We start from the raw sequence: 27230 nt of genomic DNA on the forward strand, positions 1-27230 counted from the left end.
CGGCACCATGCACAGGGCAAGCGGGCGCTGCTTCCTTTCTGCCACTCGAGTAGAATTTTACTCGAGAGGCAGCTTTCTCAACGAGAACAGGTGGTTTCTCGATGCAAGCGGTTGCGAGCATACACGACCACTCGCAATGAGAAATCTGACCACCCGTGTAGAGAAATCTCACTGGGAGGTTGATTTTACACGCTCGCACTCGCCAACTTGATGTTGACGATCTCGAACGAGGTAAAATCTCGCAGGGAGTTTGATTTTGCTCGCTCGCCAACTTAACGTTGATGAAAGCGAGCGAAAAAACTCAGAGCAGAGTTTTTCGGAACTCCGCGAGCTCTGTGTAACGCGGAGTATGGAAAACTCTGCAAACTCCGCGAGTGGAGCTGAGTTCACCGCCCAGACTTAGTCATAATCTGGCTGCAGCAATTGTGGCCTCCACATTTGGAGGATTCAGATCCCACACTGTACCTTTCCCAGGTTCTGAGATACCACCAGCACATTTTTTCTTACATTCTAGAGTGACTTTGACCTGTCCTCTTTTTTCATTATCCGAGTGCATCAGTTCACTTGTTAGATCCCCTCCTTTTCTGTCCTTTTCCCTAGCTAACTATAGTTGTATCATTGAACTGTATTGTCTAACACTATCCTTTTTGTCTCTATCCTTGAAAACTTCTGAGCTGCCACTTCAGCTCCTAAACAGGCGCACTCCCTGCCTGGGGGAGGAGGGGTGCCCTTAGTTGTGCCACAGGCTGCAGCCCCGCCTGGCACAGAAAGCGCAGGTGTGTGGGACTGGCCAGTGACATTATACAGAGGCGCTGCAAGAACCTGTAGGGCCATTTAAGGTGGCGCACCAGGGTCTCTGGTCTCTTTTGTCCCTTCAGATTCGGCCTGAAAGCAGGTGACAACATTGACGTGTCGCTGTGGCGAGGCCAAAACAAAGAACAACAAATAGGGATGCACAAAAATGGAGGTTGAGCGACTGGACTAACCTCAAAAGGGGGTAGGATTTGTGTACACCGGACAGGCGGGGAGGGAGGACTGACCAGCTGGTGGTCCTGGACTCCCCTGCCCTAACCCGCGACATATGGACTGACTAGAACCTTGAGGAGACTGCCTGCAGGTGCGCTATGCGGTGCCCTGGATTTCAAGTAGTGCATCTATCTTCCTGGCAAGGCCACATTGAAGGGTGCAGCATGTTTCTGCATGGGTGTCCTGGAAGAGAGGGTTGTGGGGAGTTAGGGCCTTCTGGCACAATGTTTGCAGTGGATGAGACACATAAGGGGGGCTGGATGTTCAGAGAAGGTCAAGATCAAGTTCATGATCAAGTTTAATGTTGTGCCTATTTGCCTTACTGCCTTTTACCTGTTAATGACGCTGAAAGTGTGTTTTGTAAATGTAACATATATACAAGTATAGAATACTTCTCCTATTGTCTTGGTTTGGTTTGAATAACCCTGTTTGATGCGAATAAAAAGGCTATGCTTTAGACAACTTAACGGGAATCCAATCTTTCTTGAGTACAGCAGCACAGCGAGGAGGGGGGAACATTTGGCGAGGGGTGAGTGGCATGTTGTGTGCGTACTATTGTATTCCTGCTCCATGATTCCCTGAACATTCCCTGGTTCTCTGTCCTTTTTCTTGGTGTCCTTAGTTCCACCAACACTGCTTCCACAAAAGCATCATCCTCATTTATGCAGTTCTCCATGCTATTCACCCAACTACTTTTTTAAATTTTTTTACCTTGTCCCACATTTATCCATCTCAACTCTTCCTTCTACTTTTTATGAATGCCTCCACCTCCTTTTCAGTATATCATGCTTCCGCCCTACCTAATACTCCCAACTCTCTCCTCCTACCTTTGTTCTCACCTTATACTGATTGATCCCTCCTACTCCAAATGCCTTGTCTTGTTTACTTTTAGCCTACGCTCCTTTCCTTCCTTTCTAATCTCCCTGGTGACTGAGTATCTCTGCTCTCACCACCTCTTCCTTACTCTATGTTGATTATCTGAATGGGTAGTCATGCAATATCTGACCCCCTTCTCCCATGGCCTCAGATAGTGCCTTGCTTACCTTCACTGGTTTTAGTTCCTCCTTATCCACTTGGTACATTCACCCATGCAGCTTCCTGCTCCCCTTGCGTAGCATCTTTATTTCTGCTATTTTTCTAACCCAGGCCTCCATCTCATCTGCCAGAGGTTTCAACGCCTTTCTGACATCCTTATCAACTCCATAACCACACTTATCTGGAACAAAGGAATGGTGCACCATTGATTCAAATGCTCTGCTTGCCCACCAGATACAGCTGATCCCAGAAGCCCTATCACTGTTTGTTTTCTGCCATGCTGCTAATAGCCTCATGGTAATCAACAGTTTTTTGCTAGGCTTTGACTATCTTCCCTTATATCTGATTTGTGCTGTGCTATCAATTCCAAAATACTAAATAAAATAACCATGTTTCCACAAATCATTCTGAACCTCTAGTTTTGTTGGGGTATTATACACTTAGATAAAACCAGCTTATGGTACTCTGGAACAATCCCTGTGTGCAACAGGATTTGGGTTGGCCAGCATATTTCGGCCCCCCTCTCGCCCCGAAAATGGCAGTAAAAAGTCTGGGGGTTTTGCTGGATAAATTAATTTCCATGGAAACATAGGCTACTAAACTATCAGCCAGTTGCTTCGCAATCCTTGATCGTTTTGGGGTGATCCATCAAGCAGGGACCGAGGAAAAAAAGGGTCTCCAAACTCAAAATCCCCATGCATTTTCCATAGATTTCAGTAGTCAGGGCTACAACATAAACTGCTGAATAGAATTACATTAAATTTGGCGGGAAGCTAGATCGTGGAATACAGGTTATGCTTTTTGTGATTTGGTGTAAATCCATTCAGGAGTTTTCTTTTTAAATTAAGGTTAAAAAATAATTGTATATCAAGATGGTTGGGTTAGAGGGACTCTTGAAAAAGTAAGTTTGACCAATGAAAGAAAATGGTTCAGGTAGCTTTTTTTCCCTTGGGCCATTTAGCTGCCCTGGGAGTCAGACTCCAGGGGGAGCAAGCACTCTGTCTGGCTGCCAGCATCATGAGAAAAATGTTGCTGGCAGCCACTACAGGACGCGGGGACTTAGTCCCCTGTCCTGAACTTGTAAAAAACAAAATATATAAGGGGCAGAGTAGGAATACCTTGCCCTACTAGGCCCTCATTTTTTAAAAACATTTTCGCATTTTGCTGCAATCCTGTGAGATTCCTGCTAGATCAAAAAGAAAAAAAAATGGCGGCCCGGGACTGCATTGTTTAATTAAGGGGAGGGGGCATGCCATCCCACTCCTCCTCCCACCACCGTTTTCAGCCCTGGAGACCGCACCCCTGGGGCCCGATTCATTAATATGGGGAGGGAGGCATACCACCCTTCTCCCCAAGCCAAATTCAGCCCAGGGATCCCATCCTCTGGTGCCCAATTTCATAAATATCGGGAGGGGTAATGCAGCCTCCATCCTGAGCTATATTCGGCTCAGAGACCCTACCCCCTGGGGCCCTATTCATTAATTTGGGGAGGGGACATGTGGCCCAAGCCGCATTCGGCCCCAGGGAACCCATCCTGTGGGGCCCAGTTTTATATGGGGAAGGGAGTCACGTGGGCCCCGCCCCAAGCCATATTCAACACTGCGGACCACATGCCCTGGGGTCCACAGTATTTTTAACGGGATAGGGGCAACTCGACCCCCCTCCCGAGTCTATATAAGGCCCTGGGGACTCCATCTCCCAGTAACGGCTCTCATACTGTGCTCCTGTCCCCAAGACACAATAGTTTCCCTGCTCACATTGGCATGGGCAGGGAAACAAATGTTTGCTCCCATCTGGCGGGAGCATATTCGAAACACCCGCCAAACGGGGGCAAACACAAAGTCTGCTCGCAGTGGGCGGCAGCTTTAGAAATTTTCCCGTCAGCTATCAGCAGACTTGACATGAGGGCACTGATGAGGACAGGGAAACAGAGCAAGATATTGCTCCCAACCGGAGATGACATCTCAAATCACCAAAATAATTTGAGATGTCATCAGTTATGCCATACATAATGTCATAAGACATGCCATGAGTGATGTAATGTGTGAGATAATAAGCAGTACATGGCGGGGTGCAAGTTATAGTTAGCTGTAACTGGTGATTTTCTGTGGTTGTTTGAGTTATTGTTTTTACTGACTTATTCACCTAATTATAAAGTTACTTCAACCTTTGGTTTTTTCGGTGTGGATGTAAACGAACCACTAAAACAGGAGTTAGCAGATGGTTAATCCCTCATTTGTAATAATGTGTTGCGGGTGGGAGGAAGGGTACTGTAGAACTAAAGTCTATAGGCCTAATTCTCAAAGGGAAATATACACTTTTGTGTACATTTACGTTTGTTTTGGTATTCACAACCACAGAGTTAATAGTAAGTTCATGACTGCTGACACTCCACTAGTTAGGGAGGAGAACTCCACACATATAAAGATATGCATAGCCTACCTTTTAATTTGCGGAGTTCTCCACTCAGACTGCGTGGTGTCCGCAGTCATAAACTTACTATTAACTCTGTGGTTGTGAATACCAAAACAAATGTAAACTTACACAAAAAAGGTAGGTTTACCTTTGTGAATTAGGCCCTATTCTTTTAGTTTTTAGGGAGTTAACACGGTTTACACCTGAGGCAAAAGGCTCATTAGTAAGAAGTGAGGGGCAGATTTACAATGAAAGTGACTTGGTACATTCCGCAAGCACTTTCAAAGCACCGGGATGCAACATATTTACAACAATATCTTGCAACAATATGTTGCATCCCTGTGCTTCCCCCTGCGCTGGCGCACAAACTACAGCCGTGCACCGGCGCAGTCACCCTTGCACCATGGTGCAAGGATGCCTGTGTCATAGGGAGATTATTTTTGTGCAGGAAGGGGCACCTTCCTGCACAAAAACAATCACTACAGGCAATTTCCACTTTCAATGTGTGCTGTAGAATGCAGCACACATTGAAAGAGGAAAAACAAGGAGAAATGAAAACATTTCTCCTCGTTGCGCCTCCCTACGCCTCCCCTAGGGAGGTGTGGCATTCAGATGCATTTCCAGATTTACGACTCCTCGTAAATCTGGAAACATGTCTGGTTCCATGGGTGTTGCGTGGGAACACCCACAGCAAAACCCATGGAATGCCCCTTCCATGCAAAGTGCTGCGTGTAAAGGGGCCATATTTACAAGGACAGGAAAAGTCACGCAGAGTGGCTTTTCCTGTCCTTGTAAATATGGGGCAGTGTAATGCGCTGCCAGTGCGTCACAAAAAGTGAAGTACTGGTGGCGCAGGGGGCTTGTAAATCTCCTCCTGAGATGCGAAGTATAGATGAGGAAGTAATGATGCATGCTGTGCCAGAGGAATTCGTGTAAAATGTTAAATTATATAATGCCAGGATGAGGAAGGCCTGTTTAAAAATAACCCTAAATGTCATAAAAGGGCCTTATGTTGAAATCACATTTTTCCACAGAGATTCCTGGCAGAAGACAATGTTCATTTCACACCCTCTTCTCATATAAAGGCCAATTTTTGGTATTTTAATTATTGTACTATTCAAGTGAAGTACCCGTATGTGAACTGAGGAGAGAAATCGAATTAAAATCAGGCTACGAGAAAGATGTAATTGAGGACACCATATTGCAGCGGGGGGTTACACTTCAGGGATTTCACCCTTTCCACAGCCGCCAATGTGTGCTGCATAACAGACTGAACAAATGGAAGGTGACATGCTAATTGTGCACTGGTCATCCTCTTTTACATGCAACAGGCCATGTGTGGCCAAAGAAATAATCATAGAAGGATTAGCACAGTTCTCCCTGAGGGCTTTCAAACACAACTTCCCTGCAAACTATTGGCTCTGTGTTAGTAGTGTTGATTCTGAAGTGTGATACAGGGATTAAGAACTTTCACAGAAAAGGTTTGCGTTTTATTGCCTTTGTCTAATGATGGGTGCAAGGAATAGCTCGTGACTTCACACACATCAGAGGAAACTGGTGATCTCCATTGAGCAGAGTCTGGTTGCACAAGGCTTCCACCTGAGGGCTCTGTGTTTGACATCATTGTCACTGTTCCGTGCTTTGGTAGGGCCATTCATCCTTTCATCCTTCCGAGGCCGATAATATGAGTACCGTTGATTTCTGTAAAAATCCACATCTGTTGTTCAGCACCAAGCTGTCCCAAGTGGTGAACGTGTTCTTTACAAATTCCCATTTTATCTTATGGCCAAGAGGGTGCAGGGTTGGATTGGGATAAAAAAATTGGCCTGGGCACGCAAAAAAAAGTGGCCCACATTTGCGTATTGCCTTTCTGCAAAACACTGTTTCAGCGAAGTTTTATAAAAAGCATGTTTTATTAACTTCACTTAGATAAAAAAAATTGCATATTAGTTGACACTGCTGAGCCACCCATGAATGCAAGTGAGACCACTTCTGCTCAGGCCCCCTGCCCCGCTCACTCAGCATACATTAATGGGCCGGCCCAGCGAGAGAAAGGGAGTGATACCTCCGCCCATCGCCTCTAGAAAGGGCCACTCAGGCACCGACTGGGCCGCTGGTGGCATCCTAACAGCACAGACAACCCCAGGCTACCCAAAAAAGCAGTCTACAGCTAGAACTTGCCTACCGGTCCTTCGGCCATTTCCCGAGTGCCCGCGTTACCAATCCGGCCCTGGGGTGTATCTATCTCCGCGTACGGGAGGACCAACTCTGAGCGATATGATCGTGCTGTGCATCTGAAAAGGAACCTGGCTGGCTTCGTTCGCTACAAAAATCACCCTTCTTAGTTGTCGGGAGGAGATAAGAGTGCACCTTTGTTATGCACTGAATGTGGGAACTCTCTCCCCATGAATTATGCAAATCACCTAACGGATATTAATACGTATTTTGGGGCATATTATCAAGCATGGAGTTAAAATTATCTCCGCTTTAGCGGCAGAAAACTGCCGCTAAAGCGGCGATAATGGGCTTGATAATATGCACTTGAGAATTCCAATAGAAGCCCATATTGTCACCAAAACATGGGCTTCTATGGGAATTCTCAAGGGCATATTATCAAGCCCATTATCGCCGCGTTAGAGGCAGTTTTCTGCCGCTAAAGCAGCGATAATTTTAACTCTGTTTCTTGATAATATGCCCCTTTCTTGTTTACGTTCGTCTTGATGAATAGTAATCTGCATCATGTTGCCTGGGTTTGTTTTCAGTAGACTGCGGTGTAGTTTTTTCATTTTTTTTTCTCCAGAAAATTAGTACTGGTTTCTCTCATCCTGTCTTCCTCTAACTTTCTGCTTCTCACTCATTGGTGCGTGCTCGCTTTCTCTCTTTCCTACGAAGACCATTGTGCGCACCTCTGTTTGGTCTTAAAAGTATCCATGAAGGCGCCCGAAAAGCCCCATCCTTTGCTCTCAGTGGGTTGTATCATATCTACCGCACACACGTCACGAGTGTTGATAAATATTCAAATAAAAACAAAAATGAACACCTTACAAAGGTATTTTATTTTAAACAGATATAAAACAGGACTTAATGTTCAAACTGTGGCCTCCGCTTCTTTTTTATTGAGCGTTTAATCTGTGAAGTTTCTGCTCGTCTTTGAGGGTTTCGTGATGGAACCAGGCATGCGTTTACCCACATGCTGGTCCCAAACGGTCTTGACCACGTAAGTCTTAACCACACGTATGCCTTTACCATGCATGCCTTCACAACGAAATATGCGTTGTTAAGGCATGTATGGCAAAGACATATCCCTGGTTAAGACTTGTCAGGTAATTCTTACCCTCCCCGACCCCTGCACCCGCCCTGAGTCCTAAACCTACCCAGCTTCCTCCTGAAAATCAACCCCTTCTCCTCCGAGCCCTGAAAAAACGTCCCTGCCTGTCCTAAAAACTACTCCGCCCTCCCCTAAATCCTAAACACTACCCGGTCTCCGCCCTGAGCCCTAAAATGGCCCCCCAAGTCCCCCACTCTGACACCTAAAACTACCCCCTCCCTCCTAAAAACCAACCCCATCCCCTCCATCCCAAAAGACTTCCCTGTCCCCCAAGCCCTAAATACTATCCGCCCTCCCCTAAGCCCTAAAAACTACCCATACCCCCCTGAGCCCTAAAAATATCCAGACCCCACCCCAGCACTGTAAACTACCCCGACAGCTCTGAAAACTACTCCGACCCTCCCAGCCCTGAAAACGACTCTGACCCCCCAGCTGTGAAAACTACCTGACCCCCCAGCCCTGAAAACTACCCAGAACCCCCAGCCCTGAAAACTACCCTGACCCCCCAGCCCTGAAAACTTACCTGACCCACCCAGCCCGAAAACTATCCCCTCAATCCATGCAATCTATCCCCCACCCCCCAAAGCCCGGCCTCAGCCCCAGCCCCACTTACCTGACCATGTCCTCTGGCTCCCCTGATCCTTCCTGCTTCCGCCCAGCAGCAGCTAGGCCACGCACTGCCTTAACCACCCATATGCATAGTTAAAGCATATGCGTGGTTAAGGAAAGCATGGCAGCGCTTGCATTGTCAGAACACGCGTGGCTAAGCCCGCGTTTTCCGACTGTTTCCCGTCTTTGGGAGTGTTCCTTTGTGTACCGAGGTAAGGCAGGCAGCCTGTGATAGCCGCACGGCTGACTCTGAAGCTTGACAAAGCGAGCTTCAGGGACAGAGAAAGGAAACAGAAAACTCAACATGAAGTACGGAGTCAGAGCTCTGGGAGTGCAGGACCCAAACCCCTGGAAGGAAAAAAGCCTCGCGAGACCCAATGCTATATCTACAGACATGAGGAAGGAATCCGATTATCTTACTTTCAGGAAGCACTGAAAACCCACCTGCTACAGTGGTATGCAAATTTAAAACTAGGCAAAATTTAGGGAAGTCAGGAAACATCCACTTTCCCCCGCAACTTTAGGCAATATTGAATGTGATATACGCAGCTCGTGATCAAACAGACATTGTGCCAAGAAGCATACAGTGGCTCTGAGAGACAGCAGGAACTTCACAGTCATGCAGGCCCCTGGTTTGATAAGACTTCTTAGGGACATTCTGAAAGCTTCCCTGGGAATGCATTCCGCCCATTGATTTCCATTGACTTTGCGTTTTGTAACTCACAGTTGCTTGCTTTCTATGTACTGGCTTTATTTGTTTTAGGCTGTTCAGTATGTCTTTGTCCCTCACATGGAGCACAGCCTGTTTACTATATTCTTCTACGAGTGCTAGCTTTCTGTAAACAGGCCTTTAAATGTTGTTCTTATCTTGTCACATTTGCTGTGGTCAAAGGTTGGGCTCTGTCTTCTGGGGTAGCTTGGTGTTTACTTTTCTTTCTCGGACTTTAAAGTGAGAGGATTTATTTGACAATCATGCTGGGTACTGGGGGTGTGCTGGAGGAAGGCTGTACAATGTTATCTTTTTCTAGCAAACAGCAGCATTTAAATATCTGTAAATGAACTGTGTATGCATTTCAGAATATATCTGAATTTGGAAAGCACTAATGAAGTACATTGTTTTGTAATTTTGAACTGTCATGGAAACAAATGTTTAGTACGGTCAAAACAAATCAATACATGCCATTTCCACACATTATCATGTTTATGCTGTATAGTTTTATTAGTAAAACTGCATGTCTGTGCAAATGCAGGGGTCATTTCAATTGAAAATAAGTTGTTTGCAATGGCAGTGCACTACCACACCCTCTACACCACGACATTTTACAACACTCTTCTCCCCTCTGTGCTACACCACTCCGTTCTATGCCACTCCACGCCGCTCTATGCCACTCCACTCTATTACGCTCCACTCTACTCCACTCTACGCTATTCTACTCCCAAAACGCTCCTCAACTCTACTCTATGCCACTCCACTCTACGCTACTTCACTGTACTCCACACTGCGACACTCTAGGACACTCTAAAATACGGTACTCCACTTTATGACAGTTTAATCACTCTATGCCACTTCACTCTACTCAACTCCACTCTACTTTACTCCACTCTACAATACTTCACTACTCTCCACTCTATGACACTGTACTATACAACACGTTACAACATTCCACCCTACACCATGCTACACTGCGGCACTCCACTCTATGACACTCTATGACACTTCACTCTATGTCCCTCTGCTCTATGCCCCCTCCACTATACCCCCTCCGCTTTACAACACTTCACTCCACTCTACAACATTCAACACCACTCTAACCCACAACACTCTACAACACTCTACTCCACGTCTCGCCACTCTATGCCGCTCCACTCTATGTCTCTCCAATCTATGCAACTATATATCTCACTTCACTCTACACCACTTCACTCTACTCATTCTATAGCATTTCACAACACTACACTCAACAACACTCCTCTTCTCAACACTTGAAGACAATCCGATCTACAACATTCATGACACCCCACTCAATGCCACTCAATTCTACACCACTCCACTTCGAGTCACTCCATGCCACTCCACAACACTCTACACCACTCCACTCCATGCCACTCTTCTCTACGCCACTAACTTTTAGGCATACTGAACAGTAGCCACGTTGGTGTACAAAATGGCTAAAATGCATTGGAAAAACCAATAGCTCTTCCATGAGTGCGACCTATTAGCTTTGCCAATGCTTGTTGTAACTGGCTACAGACAATCCCTAGTTGTCTGTAGTGAACACTCGTGATCATACCAGGACATGGCATTCTGCAGCTGTTTACTCTTTGCCATTGACTTTACATTATGGCTTTGATGATGTAGCAAAGTAGTTTATTACTACACATGCAGGCAGTGCAGCTTCTCCAGTCCTGACATGGCATCACGCTAGAGGAATTCAACCCCATTAACTGAACCCACCCAGCTATTCCTGCTGAGGGCACCTCACCTCATTTATTTCTCTGCAGAGCCAGTCACACACTGCAAGACAGATGGTTTGGCTTTGCCAATGCTTGTTATTTAAACTTTACAGCTTCACAAAATGAGAAGTTAATAATGGTAAAGAAAATGCAAGTTTTGGTAGGGTTACATTTCATAACTTTGCACACCTCTTGCAATCATAGGATTGAGAACTACAAACCCAAAGTATAACCAAATATCCCGAATTATGCTGCATATGACAAACGTAACCTCTTGTGTGCTCATGAAGAGCCCAGCTCGTCATGAGGCACAGTGGAGCTGTACTCATGACGAGCTGGGCTCGTCATAACGGTCGCGCCACTCCCACGCGTAATTGATTCCCCGCCTGTGCGGGAGAATCAATTAGTGGGCGGAGATGTGACGAGCCCAGCTCGTCATGAGCACAGCTCCACTGTGCCTCATGACGAGCTGAGCTCATCATGAGCACAGCGCCGCCGCCCCCCCGCGCCGCTGGGGAATTACCCCTGCGGCGAAGGGGTTAAACTGCTTCTACAATTGACACCTCTCTCCCCTCAACAACCCAACACTAAACACCATATCCTGAATATTAGGCGAACATATTTTAATTTCAATAGTGAAGGCTACTACCCTAATAAGTAATTTGCATCCATCTCATTATGCATGTGCTCCAAAGAGGCCGCAAGGCATCATGTTGGTGCATTATAAAAGACTCAAATGAATGCTTGAATAAATAATTAGCAAAAAAGCCAGAGTGGCATATATCACTTTCTTTATACAATAAATGCAGTGAATAGCACACACCGTTGTCTTATCTAATTTTTAAACCTAACAATTCTTGCTTTTCTCCAGTTATGGCGTGCTATGCAGGGTCAGGGAACTGCCTGTCTCCCTGATGTGTGATCAACAGCAATAATTCAGGTCAAAGTTTACCTGAAATTAACTGTATGCACTGCCAGTGTGTTTAAAATACACAATTTGTATTAATTCATCGAAAAAATACTGGCAATATACATCACAGTTTTTTTTAAACCACAATACTGCATTTCTTAGATTGTCACATCACCTGCAGATATTTTTGTATTCAAAAACAGACAAACTTCACATATAAACAAAGCATCACATTGTGATATGACATAACATAATCTCTTTGTATTTTCATTTCTTATTCTTCATTTGTGATGTCTACTTAGTTTCTTGTGCTGGCCGCCCTGTGCATTTGGGGACCAAATATCCCTTCTTTAGGAGCCGCCAAATGAATTTTGCGATGCAGCGCGCGCAACGAAATTCGTTTTATTAATTTAAATGTGTGCTTACCTCCGTTCATCCATATTCCGGTGTTTAAATTTCCCCACCCTGCCCCTCCCCCGCCCCGCCTCACTGCCCCACCGAACTCCCTCCACGAGCCGCTACTGGGAGCCGCTAAATAAACGGAAATGCACAAACAATAAATCTTGAGCAACTATAATCTCCAAACAACCTCTAATATCAACGTCCACAAGGTGGATTAAAACAAAACACCTACTTCACCATCTTCATTATTCATTTATCAAACAAGCTTAGGCTCCAATTGGAAAAACAGGGGGATTGCGGAAAACCATGCACCCTGTGGCGGGCACCCCATGGTGCCTGCTACATTGTGCATGGTTGGAAAGAGGGGACCCATGGGTACCCCGACGGTCCCAAATCGGAGACTTCCAGCTCAAGGGGGGCCTGCTACAGGCCCCCAAAGTTGGCTTCTGACAGCCGATCCTGGTCGAACAAACCGAGTTGGAAAGGCTTTTCGAATCCAACATCGTAATGCGTCGGTCAGAAAGACGGTCCATAGATCTGTACGAGTCGGCTCCGACAGACTAGTTTTCTCCGAATGTCGATCAGAACCGAGTCGGAAAGACCGAACGGTTACCTAACATCATAATTGGTTAGTCCGAAATGTTTCCGAATCGGTTGGAAACATGGGTTCCGACACGGATTCGGACAAACCGAATGCCGTTTGGAGCCTTTCCGACTGACATCGTAATGAGGCCCTAAGTGGATATTACAGATGAAGCATAAGAAATGAAAATACAAAGAGATGATGTTATGTCATATCACAATGTGATGTTCTGTTTATATGTGAAGTATGTCTGTTTTTGAATAGAAAAGATATCTGAAGGCGATGTGACAACCTAAGAAATACAGAATTGTGGTTTAAAACAAACTGTGATGTATATTGTCAGTATTTGTTTGATGAATTAATACAAATTGTGTATATTAAATACACTCACAGTGCATACAGGTTATTTCAGGTAAACTTTGACCTGAATTATTGCTTTATATCACTTTCTTGCCATCTTTGTGGCTCTAAGGCACGTTACTTCTATAGACTTGAACTGCAGCTGATTTCTCCTAAACGCTCAATGAAGGTTCTAGACCAGGACCGCAGGACTACGGCATATGCCTTCTCCCCAGCCTCGACACGCCCAAAAGAAGACCTAACCTACAAGATCTGCTTACCCTATAAGCGCAAGTCGGGGTGGGGGGAGAGCACAGTGCATAACAGGTCCCTTAGAAGCACATTCTGTTTCTAACAACATCCCATTCACCACACACATCTCTGCTTACAATTGGTACACTTCTGCAAAAGTAAGAAACCACCATTTGCTACCTAGTGAGTCAGACCATGTCTCTCTTGTTAAATGTGCACCAGAGTACCACCCCCACTCCCCTTCACCTAACATCTGCTTCTACCCTAAGCACCCATAAAAGGGCCCTAGGAATCCAGACACATCCTGTAACTGAATGGTCGCTGCCTCATGACCACATCAGCACGGATCTAGTTAGGTAGGATGGGAGAGGACTGGCAATGAGCTCTGTGGCTGCATGGACCCAACACTCCTGAAAAGGGCACCTCTGACCTTAATGGCAAGACTGCACATGGCATAAGTAGACGCCTATAGACATTCTTTCATTCCTTTGTTGTCCCTCTTCTTACCCATCTATTTATGCATCTTTATCCACCACCACTACCACCACCCATGCTTCCTATCTTCCACTGCATTCTATTTGCATCTGAGTGGCAAGGGAACACCATATGTGCAATCTACACAGAGTAGCAGGACTCTAAGAGACCTGTCTTCTTTCTCTTCCATCCAGCAGTGCCCTCAACACCATCGAGATATGGCACACTAAGGGTAATGTCAGGGACACTAAAGGGCAAGCTAGATGTAGGAACTGCTACCCCGACTGTCCCTAATTAACTTCAACGCTCTTGCCATCCTCCTTCTCCACCCCATTTTTGCATGTGATCTCGCAGTTCCTCCTTCCTTCTTCCTCTTTTCTCATACCTGAACACTGTAAACTTTCACCACTTTAGAGCTCCCCTCCTCTGTCCCACCCCCTCTATGTCACACTCACTGTCCTTGGCCAGAGTTGCACCCTCACACTGGATGTAACTGCTCCACCAGTCAATCTGATGTGGCTCCTGAGGATCAACTGCAGAAAATTGTTTTATCCCTGCACACCTATGCAGCTAAGGTGCAGACATGGAAGGCACAGGAGAAACCAAAGCTCAATCCACTAAAAAACAGATTTCTCTTTCTCACCCCTGAATATAGCAGCAAGACTCTTTCCGTCTGTCTTTAGGAATTCTGGGGCATATCATCTAGGAAACGCGATAAATATCGCATTTCCCGCTTTCCGCGATTCTGTTTAACGCCGCATATCGCTGGATTTAATTGCCGAGATATCACGCTATTACCAAGGCATATCTCCATGGCGATTAAATCCTGCGATAGTGGCGTGAAACAAAATCGCGGAAAGCGGGAAATGCGATATTTATCGCGTTTCCTAGATGATATGCCCCTAAGACTTCAGTCGCACAATCCACCTGCCATAATAAGTATGGCTAAGTCAGTTACAAAGCAGGCGTAGCAAATCCGCGATAACTGTGGTTAGCGCCGTTTATTTTATTTTAACGTGGGTTTCCTCGTGGCTTGATAATATTGCGCTGCTGTGTCCACGCCGATTTCCTCAAGGGAACGCCTACTTTGCATGTCATTAGCGATATTCATCGCTGACATGCAAAGTGGCGTTTGAAGGGCTCCTTACTCAAGGTAACACACGTTAGCGTGCCCTTGATGATTGAGCGTTAAAAAAATCGCCGCTTTTCGGCCGAAAAGGGCCGCTAAAGCGGCCGTATTCGGCTTGATGATATGCCCCTCTGATCTCTAGAATCTGACACAGATATTGTCACCACTGCTAAATCCCTACATATTGGGCCATATGTAGGTAACATACTATTTACCGATTCATAAATAGCGAATTTTACCGATTCTGTATTTATGAATCGGTAAATAGTATGTAGGTAAACAATCGGTAATTATTACCGATTCGGTAAATATCGGTATTTATGAATCGGTATTTACCGATTCGGTGATAATGCATCCCTTCCCATTCATTCCTATGGGCCTGGAGGCCCATAGGAATGAATGGGAAGCCATTTACTATTACCGATTCGCTAAATACCGAATCGGTAATAGGGGAAGCATAATCATGGGTGGCAGGGTGTCACATTGACACCCTGTTGCACCCCTGATTCGTGCATGTGTGCACATGTGGCGCACATACATGCCCTAAGGGCATGTATGTCTGCCACATGGCACTTTTAAAGCAGCCAAATTTAGCTTTTTGAAAGGTATTCGTTATTTAACATCAACCTGTAGTTGGTGTTAAATACCGAATCCTTACTACTGAAATTCACTCACTTGAGTGCTCCCTACATGTGATTTAAGGATTCGGTAATTTACCGAATCTGTATTTTACCGATTCGGTATTTTACCGATCCCTTACCGATTCGGTAAATTACCGAATCCTTAAATCATGCCTCCTACATCTCAAATGCCTAAATACCGGTCGGTAATGGGATATTTACTGAATTTCGGCCATTACCGACCGGTATTTAGCTACCTACATGAGGCCCATTACCTCTTATTCCCGACTTCACATAGATTCTCATATCAAAGCCATGGCCAAGAGTGCATGGTTTCAACCTAAATTGATTTGATAAAGGGACATTTTCTTCTCAAAGTTGACCTAAAATTGCTTGTCAAGGTTTTTGGTTATTTCTAAAATTGACGCTGGCAGTGCTCTGGTCACAGGTCTTCCCAAGTCATGCTTTGCCACTCTCAAAGCTGCTCTCCATTATGTTGCTCTGCATGCCCTACACACCAAGAAGAGGAAAAATTATCATCTCAGAAACATATGCAATTTCAGTCCAGATCTGATCTGATGAGCTCAGTTTAAGTCAACTGAACATTGAGAGCTGAACATGGAAATGCTCTATTCACCAGCCTCCCTATGATCGGACTACTTCCAGTAAAAGTGTTTTTCACTCTTCTACTCTCATGCCCTGAACATAACTGAACCGCATCTTCCTAGCGCTAACTTCATTGGAATTCCAAAATCTGGACAGTATGTGAAAGCTTCTGATTCAGTGCTTAATTTGAGTTGGTGGTTTCAGGTGCTCAGCACCAGCACTTAATTGTCAACATTGGCACTTATGAAAGTCTGCCACATGGTGTCGCTCTCTAGCTAATTTAGAGGTGAGCACAACAGCAGTTGTTTATTACTTCAACGTGTGTTAAAAATGACATATCTGCCCCCTTCCCCCACCCTAAGCCATTCTTATAGCTTTGGGGGACCGGCATAGTCTGAATTGTCACATTTGTAGAAGTGTGGCTAGTTGTATTTGTACAATCATTGGCAGCACAGGCAGGGACAAAGGTCAGCGCGAGCTGCAGTAGCCTCCTGACAAGGGCCGTGGCACATACTTCTTTTTTTTTTTTAACACATTAAGCACTGTAATCTGATTAGGAATGTGGCTAATAATAGTACAGCTGGTGCAGTGCCACTGGGATCCATGGTTGTTAGGGGCTCTGTGGACCCCAGATATGGCTATCTTCTGCTGACGAACTGTGGCTGGTGGGGTGACATTTTCTTTGCTTGCACGATGGTCCATGACACCCTTGCTTTGTCACAGCCTCCGACTTCTGGTGAAAATGATAACCACGCACTTACTTTGCAGTACTTACCCAGTCACTAAATTACAAATATATCACAATGCTTGCAGACATATTATTTTCTAAGAACCAAACCCCTCCAGTGCAAAAACTTGTTGAAGACCCGGCCCTCGCTCTGATCATTCAAAAGACACCAGCATAAAAAGAGCCCCGGTTGGCACAAAAGTAGCCAGACGAAGTAAACTGATGACGCGCTGCACAGCAGGAAAAAAGGAAAAAAACAGATGGCTCCATCCATCTTTTCTTAGCTAATAAAGCAAAACGCCATACTAATCGAAAGGCGGCGAACTGCGCGTAAGATTATTCCAGGGCCAGAAAACGTATTAAATTGTTCTTTTCTTTAGAATTACAGATACAAGTGCTGAAACTCCCAAAGGGCTGTTCAATTTTCTTGTCGAAACTTTGAGGATAAGGCAGTGCGTTCATGCAAAAAGAGAGATCTGCGAGGCGAGGCTGGAAACGGTCGAATGCACTAACAGAAAACATAATTTCCTGGTCGTAATTTATAGATGCATTCAGAGAGCTTCCGAACTGTTCCCTTCCTTCAGACAGTTATTGTATTTCAGAAACTCTTAAGTCTGTTTCTAACTCTGTAGACAGGTGACCAAACCAGACAAAACGCAGGCCCAGTGGTTTCAGAAATATTACCAGTCATCAATACATGGCTCCCCGAGTGCTTAATTTGTGCCAGTCGTTGGTGGCACTTATTTAGGGGGTTTAGGACTTATTATTCATCATCAGTTTTTGACCAAGCGCAAGCAAGAGAAAGGCAGAAAAGGAAACAAGCATTGACAAAGCCAATAGGTCTCACTTATGCAAGAGCTATTGGCTTTGCCAATGTGTTTCAGCCTTGTTTTACACCCGTTCAGCATGGCTAAAAATGAGCGGCGTAGAGGAGAGAGGTGTGGAGTGGTTCGGTGTGGTCATAGAATGGAGTGGCATCGAGTGGAGTTCATATTTAAATTGTATTTTGTTCTAGACAAATGCTTTTCCTTTCCAAGCAAGATTGTCACAAAAATCCTCCATGAAGTCTGATAAAGAAAAGTAAACACCAATCTCCCATGGAAAACAGAACCTGGCATTTGACCTCTGTCTTTGAATGCAGAGCAAACAGGACACGATTAAGAACAAGAGTTAGAGGCTTGTTTACAGAAGGCCAGCACTTGTGGGCGAATAAAATAAATAGGCTAAGCTCCACGGAGGGATTTACTCAAGCTGGACAGCCTAAAACAAATAAAGCCAGCAAATAGAAAGCAAGCAACTGTGAATTACAAAACAACAAAGTCAAAAGTAAGCAAAGGGAGGAGCGCGTACCCAGGGAAGCTTTCTGACTGTCCCCAAGAAGTTTTTACCAAACCAGATAGCTGCGCTGTCTGGTAGGCTTCAACCTAAAATGGGAGAAAAAAGGGAAGGAAAAGTAGGAATACAGTGAGAAATGGGCACAGAGGGTGAAAAAAAAACTACTAGAGTGATATAAAGACACAGGAAGTGTAGGTGGTGGAAGAAAGGGGCATTATGTGGAATCAAGATCTGGCAGCCTTGGTATTGAGCAACCCCAGCATTTGACAATGCTAGCATCACGCTCCAGGGAAAAACTTTGCGCCCATGCACTTACATTTTAGGACTTTTTGATGTTACTAAAATTATACAGATAATATACTTGTTGGGCTTTCAGCCAGCACTCCCACCTTAATTTCACCCATTAGAGTACACCCCATGGAGAAATGCGTCATCCCACCTCAGCCATTGGTTAACTTCACTGTGAATGGTGGCAATCTGCGAGTTCACAAAAAGCACGCCACACAAAGTAATTCCCTTCAGTGCCAGAGACCACTGTTGCAAAATGTGCTTGGTGAGGACAAAACTATTTTTACTGTTAGCTGAGGTTTATTTGTAATATTGTTGAGGGTCGGAAGCTTCTCAAAAATAAAGTTCACCAAAGCAAACAACAAAACAAGTGTTGAAAAACCAAAGGCTGTTTATACTGGCTAAGCACTGGATGGCACACATGACTTTATTCATGATTATTCTTTGGAGAGGATGAATTGATACTGATTGTGTTGTTGCTCTGTCTGTGATGACGGAAGCTTGTTCTGCTGCTTCCGGTGTTTGTGCTGAGGTTGGTCTGATCATTTCTCCAGATTTATTTTGTAACCTAAAGTGAAAATGCAAAGGGAAATACAGAATAATATGCCTCTCTGGCATCTGACCTTCCAAAGATTCAGCCTGCAGCAGCGGCACGTGTCGGGGAAAAGTGGTGGGTGGGAGAGGAGGTCGGGGGTAGGGGGAATGGGGGAACACGGAGACAAATGGAAAAAAAAAAATAATAACTTGCCTGTGCCGTCCTTGATTGCATTGCGCTCTTCTGCTGACCTCCCCTTTCCACTGCCGGGCCACCACAAGCTCCTAGCCTACCCTGGGGCCAATCCTGAAGCTGCTCTCATCATGGGAGACGCTTCAGGACTGGCCCGAGCTCTGATGATTTGTGCTCAAGGACAGACTGGGAGCCTGTGCCTACCCTCTCCAACCCCAGCAATGTAGCTGGGGTTGGAGAGAGCGTAACGGCGCATGTGGGATTGGCCAGCCTGAGATGGGTGGCAAAACCCACATGCACTGTGAAGGCAGTGCCCAGCACTCCCCACCCAGCCTATCACCATCCTGGCCCCACCCCCAAGCCTCGGCACACGGAAAAATGAAATGATAATAAAACGGGTTTTAACCCCTTCGCCGCGGAGGTAATTCCCCCACGGCGGGGGGGGGAGGGGGAGGGCTGCGGCGCCACGGCGCTCGTGACGAGCCAAGCTCGTCAGGAGTCACAGTGGAGCTGTGCTCATGACGAGCTGGGCTCATCACGACTCCGCCCACTGATTAATTCGCCGGCACAGGCGGAGAATCAATCGAGCGTGGGCAGACTGCGGCCGTTATGACGAGCCCAGCTCGTCATGAGCACAGCTCCACTGTGACTCATGACGAGTTGGGCTCGTCATAAGCATGGAAGGGGTTAAACCCATTTTATTATTGTTTAATTTTTCACACCTTTAAAAGTGCTGGTAGGGGGGCGACACTCCTCCGCCATAGCAGAGGAGCCTCCCCTGTCAGCCTGGTAAAATAACTCCCTCTGTTGCCCCTTGATTTCAAGAAGGGGGTCCCATACTTTCTATAGAAAGTATATAATTAGCATTACTTCATCAGTAGAGTAGGTACTGACCGACTGTTTAAACTTTGGCCGGTGTGCCCCCATCTCTTTGTGGTTAATGGAGAAAAGGTTTGTATAATCCACCCATAGGGGAAGATAGGGATGCGATCTACATGTTCCAGGAGCATAGCTTCAGGGGAGGTGTTTGGGGCGTTACACTCCCTAATAAATGTATTCGATGGTAAGTAGTTAGGAGCAGGTGCTTTCAATCAGGTATGGTGCGGTGTCTGTCGGATTCCCTTAGGGTTTCATATGCACACACAGACTAAAACACACACGCTCTCTCTCTCCTCTCTGTTTTTCAGTTCTAAAAAATGTGGGTTATTTTCCAAAATATTTAGTTTTAAGTACCGCTAGCAATCCTCATTGCTCTCCCTTTCCACTGCCACTTAAACCCCCCTGATGCTCTGCTTCTCAGATAATGTATGTTAACAAGATATGCCAGTGTGATTGTTGGGAAATCTGAAGCTCACATCCCACCCCCACATGTTACTGACCAAGCTACACCGCTGACAGGTTCTGGAAAAGAGGGCACACTGGTAGAATAAGAGAACAGGGGCCAGGAACAGCCAGATGTAGAAGCTCCTGCTTCTGGTTTACATTCAGTGCCCCTGGCACAGCCCTTGCTACACCCGGTCTCAGGGGCCATGAACGCAGTGAGAGAAACTGGACACTAAGAGGCATTTTTACTTTCAATAGTTCTCACTCATTGCTCTTCCCGTAGCCTTTCAGAAGCAAATAAGAGGCTACTGATCGGCAATGGGTGAAACAAGCAATAAATGAAATGATGTAATAGGAGGTCAAAGGATGTGTGAAGCTACCGCCACTATTTCAAGTATTTGGGTGAATCGATAGGGTGGGTTGCCTTATTGCCGCAATGGCAATGACCCTTATCTGGTTTCTACAGGAAATATTTCCACCATTTCCCATCTTCCTATGCAAAGACTATGGCGTGCTGCCTTCAGAGTACCACTGGTTTTCACTGACGTTTTCTGCAATCTTCACCATACTCAATTTTTCCTGGAAATAAAAAAAAAGTGAATCGTGTTGCAGTGCTATTCTATGCTTCCACAACCCTGATGATGACCATCGGACAGACGCTGCAGGGCCGAAACATCGACAAGACCCCAACAGACTGGACGTTCTTGACTTTGTCTCTATTAGCTAAAAGCAATGTAGTCCTTGCATCCAATTTCATACAATTCTACTGGGAATATGTTCTTTTCAACTTAGTCTGTTCCATTGTTCACACTGTTTGTGTGAAACAACTGTGACAATAATTTTGAACACCTTCAAAATAGAGCTGCGATTAACTGCACCTTCAGTACCAGATGTTGCTTCGTATGCACCCTAGTTTTAAATTATTTTGTTAGTATTATCTGTGTAGAAATATTGAGTTTTCCAAATAAGATACTTTTCTGTGTGGTTTTGATTTAATTATTCATGCTCAGCAGTTGAGCTCGAACAGTCGCTAAACTCTAATGAACCATTGCTGTGTACAGACATTATGATCAACCATCGCGACTGACCTGGTCTTTCCTTCTCCACAGATAAACGCCTTCCTCTCCTTTGTGTTCCCCATGGTCGTCATTTCCGTCCTGAACACCATCATCGCAAACCAGCTAATCGTCATGTTCAAGCAGGCGCACCAGGAGAGCCAGGTGTGCACCATTGGAGGTCAGCAGACCGTTCTCAGCATGTCCGTGGAGCCCAGCCGCGTGCAGTCCCTCAAGCATGGCGTCCACGTCCTACGTATGTGCGCACTTTCTTATACTTCATAACAGTGTTTAATTTGTTAAAAGTTAAGTGTCAGGTCCCTCTTCAGAAGGCCACTGTAGCCGGCACCACCCATACCCTTCGAGCAGCAGTAATAACATAACAACCATCGCACTCCTGCAAGTGTGACAATTCAGACTATTTCAGGCCACACAAAGCTATAATAGTGGCACGAGAGGCTGGTATCATTCATTTTCAATGTATATTGACTTAATAAACATGGTTGTTGTGCTCATCTCAAAATTAAACAGACAGCGCCACCATATTGATGGACTGTCACTAGAGCCGGTGCTGACAATTAAGAGCCAGTGCAGAGCACCGGAAACCATCCGCACAATTTAAGCCCTGCTTCTAAGCAAGGTGGAGAGTGCGGGTGACACTGATTCACGCTGTCAATCAATTAACAAATGCAATTTATACAATGTAAAATCAGACCAAACAGTAAAGCTTGCAAAACAGTAAAGCACAGCACTCAAATATGGCACTATTCTTATTCCTTATTGTTTGGTTTCTTTATATTTTCTCAGAACTGGGTTCGCAAATATTATTTCATACCCATACCATTTATATTTTCATATTAGTTAAAGAAAAATTGTTGTACTAACAGGTTCTCATTACAAGCTGGGCTTAGTAAATGCCATTATCACACAACTCGCAATTCTGATCCCCGTGCGGTCTCTTGTTTTACACATGGACAAGAATTTAGCCCTTAACTTGGAATGAGGGATACACTTGGCTCCTTGTAAGGCAAGTGCCTCATTGCAAAGTATGGACCTGAATGCATCATTTGTCTTCCATATTAGATATAAAGCAATAATAAAAAGATAGTGGGTGACTATAAAGAGCTGCACAGCCCCCCCACCCAAATCTTCATTGACAGGGTGATGCTCACCTGGATAATGAAAACAGATCAACAATCTAAACAGGCTGCACAATGCCGTTCAACCTACCGCTGGCAAGTAAAATATGTCACACACCACTCAAAAAATATCTTTACCTCCTAGATCAGGCTCCCTATAGTTTCACATTAACCTACTAAAACCTTTATGTAACCAGACATTTAAATTGATTTCTAACAAAAAACCACATAGAGGCCTCATTAGACAAACTATTGTGGCCTGAATATCAGCTCCAAAAATGTTGTGAAGGTAGGAATGTATAGATGAGTAGGAACTTGCTATACCTGCCTCCATGTATATGCACCTTGATGATATACTTACCTTTGAAAGGACATATATGTGGAATTAATCGTAGCAAATATATTATTATACTTATTTCCTTCACAATGCTTTTGTAGTTGTACGTAGGCTGTGATATTTTTGTACAACAATGTAGTTCTCCTAATAGTCTGGCATACAACCCATTTAAAGATATCCACTGACCAAACTCAATCCAGCAACCTTCACAATTCATGGATGGAAACCCCAAACCATATGAAAAGAGCACACAGATTAAGAAAGTGACTCTGTTTTACTATTTGTCAAAATGCTCTCAATAAAAGTTACAATAAGTACTTTAACATGCCATGGATCAAGGGCCTACAAGAGGAGTTTATAGGGCTTGGAAAGATTGAGGCTTCTCCACCTTCCAAAAAACCATTATGTTAACAAGGATGCTGCAGTTTTTGTGATTTTATAGTTGATAATGCATTTATATAGCACACATGATACAGCATGTTTGTTGGAGCTAAAGTGCCAGGTTGCACGCGAGTTCTTAATATTCGAATGACTAATCATAACTGCTTTGCCTGAACTCACTCCTTTAGCTTTTAGAACTACTACAGCCAGGACTTCCAAAACCAGAAAAAGTCACAAAACAGAAGAATATGTCATGTTTTCCACATCAACCTGTCCCCACACATGACAAGACATTCATCCAGTGGTTGCTTGTTCCATGCTCCCACCTTGACTTCCAGTTGAACATGACCCAATCATCCCGGAGTATATATGATGACGAGCCAGCGGGCAGTGAGCTCTAGGATAGGGCTCAAAGGCCCAAGAGTGCTGTTCCAAACAGGAAGTCCAGGGTGCCTTAGAAAAGCATTGGTTCCTATACATGTCTGAGGACATGGGCTTGGTTCTCACCTGGAACAACGACACAATACTTTGTTGGACATGCCGCAGAAGAATCAGCTCAAGAGCTACAAAGATCTTCTTAACATGTACTACCCTTAAGACTGTGAGTAAATCTCTAATGTTAGAACCTAAGTGAAGGCTGCTTTATATACAGCAGCGAGAGGGTAAGCTGAAGCTCTGAGTATAAGGGGACTGACTCTACCTTGTTCCTCAAAATTAATTTATTCATGTTTCTACAAGCACTGGGACCATATGGGTGCCTTCCACTTATAGAAATGAACTAAACAAGTCCAGAATACTTACTCTAAGTTTATTCTGCGTTTGGAAACTGGTGATGACAAGGTCAAGGAGAAGCACAAAAACACTGAAACTGAACTAAAACTCTGAAGAAATAAACTAAAGACCACAAGAACATATTTGCCTACAGGTCTCCCTGCTGCTTAATAATACTTTGAGCCCATAGCAGGTCTGAAACTTGATCTAACTTCGGACATCACAGCTGTCACGGTTATTGTGTGCTGCACTGACTTATGTTTGTGGTTTTCTGTAGCACGAACAAGACAAGCTGTCTATCACAGCGCTTTACATAAACCAGTTGCATACTGCAGCACAGCTACCTACATAAAACAATTCCCCACGTTTCGGATAAGAAGAGCTGCCAACTGCAAAGGAGCAGTTCACACAAGAGCAGGTTCATTTGCATGTTTGCATTTTGAGTAAGGTTGTTTTACCACAGCATAAACAATGTTGGATCAGATCCAAACAGCACAAATTATCATTGTAATGGAGGAAATATATAACTTCATAACCAATGATAGACCCCAAAATGCTCTCTGGTTTCCTTGTGGATTATGCATGGATGAGCAGAACGATTATTTCTGTTTGCGGGCTAGTCTTTTTTCATAGTAAGACCCACCATGCTGTTGCCATGTGCAAACTGCAGAAGTTCGCCATTTATGGCAGAGTTTTAGCATATCGCCATTTAGATAAATGTAGTTATCTGAAAAATCTGGCATGGATACAAGCCCTCCAGGGCCGACTTTGGGGGACCCTGATTTATGCCTGGCTCCCTTCCAACACCCCTGACACTCCCCTAACTCAAAATACACTTCTTTATCCATTACGTTCTTTTTTTGTGAGATTGGCAACTGGATCTATAATTCCACAAATGCCATCACTGTCAACTTCCCAGTAGATATTTCCTGAAAAATTCTGAATACAACCATGAGACTCTATTGAAAAACAGTTTTAATTTGCTTGCAACAAAAAAGATCTAATGTCACAGCCTGCCTGTATTAATAGAAGAATTTAGGTGGTTTTAGTTAGATATTGAAGCCACTGGTGTATAATACTTTTACTAATTCACTGCAAAAGTAAAGTACCTAAAAAGAGTTCACATAAATATTCTTTATGAAACATAAGGCTTGTAACTTCAAAGGAAGCTTTGAAAATAAGTGAAGAAATGGAGGATGAAACGTACATTTGTTCATTTAAAGAGCAGGTTTTCCTGACATTGATGAACTATATATATTAAGCCTCATTTGGGACTATAAAGGATCTAAGTGAAGTGATGTGGCTTTGTTCTTTGGACTGGATGGCTGCCTCCTGGGAGAAAATCTTAATTGTTGCCTGATCGACTGGCTTCTGACCTCTTGTGGATCATGTCTTTTGTGCAAACTTAGCCAAAGCTGTCTTGATGTTCATTCCAAAGGTTGTTCTGGGACACCAATGCCCTTCCAGCTTATTATCATTTTATATTTCCAGCAGAAATAAAATCTGTAATAAGGTATCCTTATTATTCCTGGATGCCAAATACCCAATTCTATATCTCATTAGGTACTACACAATCCTATTCATATAAATTGTCACTGTTAAAACTATGGACGTTCTTAAGTATGGTTGATGTATAATGGTGTAAAATAAAGTGTTTTGGAAAATATGAAGAGCAGTTCTGTGCTTCTGTGCAAAAGACTAAAACAATGGTAGCTGCCATGGTGCGCAAGCGGATTCCGGATGCTTCACGGCGAGGCAAAGGTTGGTCGCACACTGCTCGTCACACCAGCAAGTTGCCCCAAAGGACTGTGGTAGATGTAGTGGCGACGGCGGGTACGCCTATGCCACGATGTATAAAGAACAGTATGTGTTGCGTTAGCCATCCCTGGACACGTGTTTCGAGGTAGTTGCCTCTCGTCAGCAGGGAGCAGGTCAGTGTAAAGGACCTGCTCCCTGCTGACGAGAGGCAACTATCTCTAAACACGTGTCCAGGGATGGCTAATGCAACACATACTTTTTTACATACATCGTGGCATAGGCGTACTCGCCGTCGCCACTACATCTACCACAGTTCCTTGGGGCAACTTGCTGGTGTGACGAGCAGTGTGCGACCAACCTTTGAATCACGCTTCACGGCGAGGCGAAGGAAAGAGACTCTTTTAAATGCCTATAGCTGTCTTTGTTTCAATTGTGTGCTACGTCAGATTAATGGTTGCAGAAATGTGACCACTTGAGATGGGAAAATAAATGTCTCAATTGTTGGAACCGATAGTTCTTGATATTGATATATGTTTACAAATCCCGTAAAACTGATTGGAACCTAAGAATAAGGTGAAGCTCTGCCCCATCTTGTGGGGTGTGAAGCACCAGTCCCCCTCAGAAGATTGTCCCTTAACTTCCAACTCTCATTCAGCTCAGCTCTTCCAGAACATTGTGATCCAAGCTGACTTCAGGCATGTCCATCCATTCACCCGGCCAGTGAGGCACCCGCTTTGGTCTCCATGGCAACAAGGCCCCACCCATGCAGTCATCATGTCACCAAACTATCACTAGGGAGATGAGCACATATCCCACCCTCGCTAGCATCTGGAGAGGCTAACAGGTATATGCACATGCAATACATTCACCCTCCTAACACTGTCATTCAGTACTGTGACCTAAACCCTCTACATACTAGATTGTTAGTCCAGACCCCATCCTATTTTAATACAGTGTCTGTGTGCTTTTTTCCTCTGCACTTTTTGTTTGCCCATTTGCAAATAACCCTGCTGGTTTTGTTTTTTCTGCTGACAGAAGAAGTCCTATAAGTCTGTGGTCACTAACACCTAGTGGTATAATGCTACTAGACAGGCAGAGAACGTAAACACCACCTCCTAGTAGTAAATACTACAGAAGAAGGAGCTAAGACCCTTCCTATTGAGACACTAGTGTGTAGCAGTACTTCTCACACCTCTACAGTCAGAGC

The 27230-nt window shown here is 44.7% G+C and overlaps 1 protein-coding gene across 1 annotated transcript in view; it reads left to right on the forward strand.

The window, feature by feature from the left end:
• Positions 1-27230, forward strand: part of NTSR1 (neurotensin receptor 1) — an 841652-nt gene that overhangs the window by 619607 nt on the left and 194815 nt on the right. Inside the window, exon 2 of the mRNA XM_085619722.1 lies at positions 21692-21893. Within this exon, the coding sequence (XP_085475848.1) occupies positions 21692-21893 (202 nt within the window). The remainder of the gene's footprint in view (positions 1-21691; positions 21894-27230) is intronic.

Source organism: Triturus cristatus, chromosome 7, assembly GCF_964204655.1.
Source record: "Triturus cristatus chromosome 7, aTriCri1.1, whole genome shotgun sequence".
Classification (NCBI taxonomy): domain Eukaryota; kingdom Metazoa; phylum Chordata; class Amphibia; order Caudata; family Salamandridae; genus Triturus; species Triturus cristatus.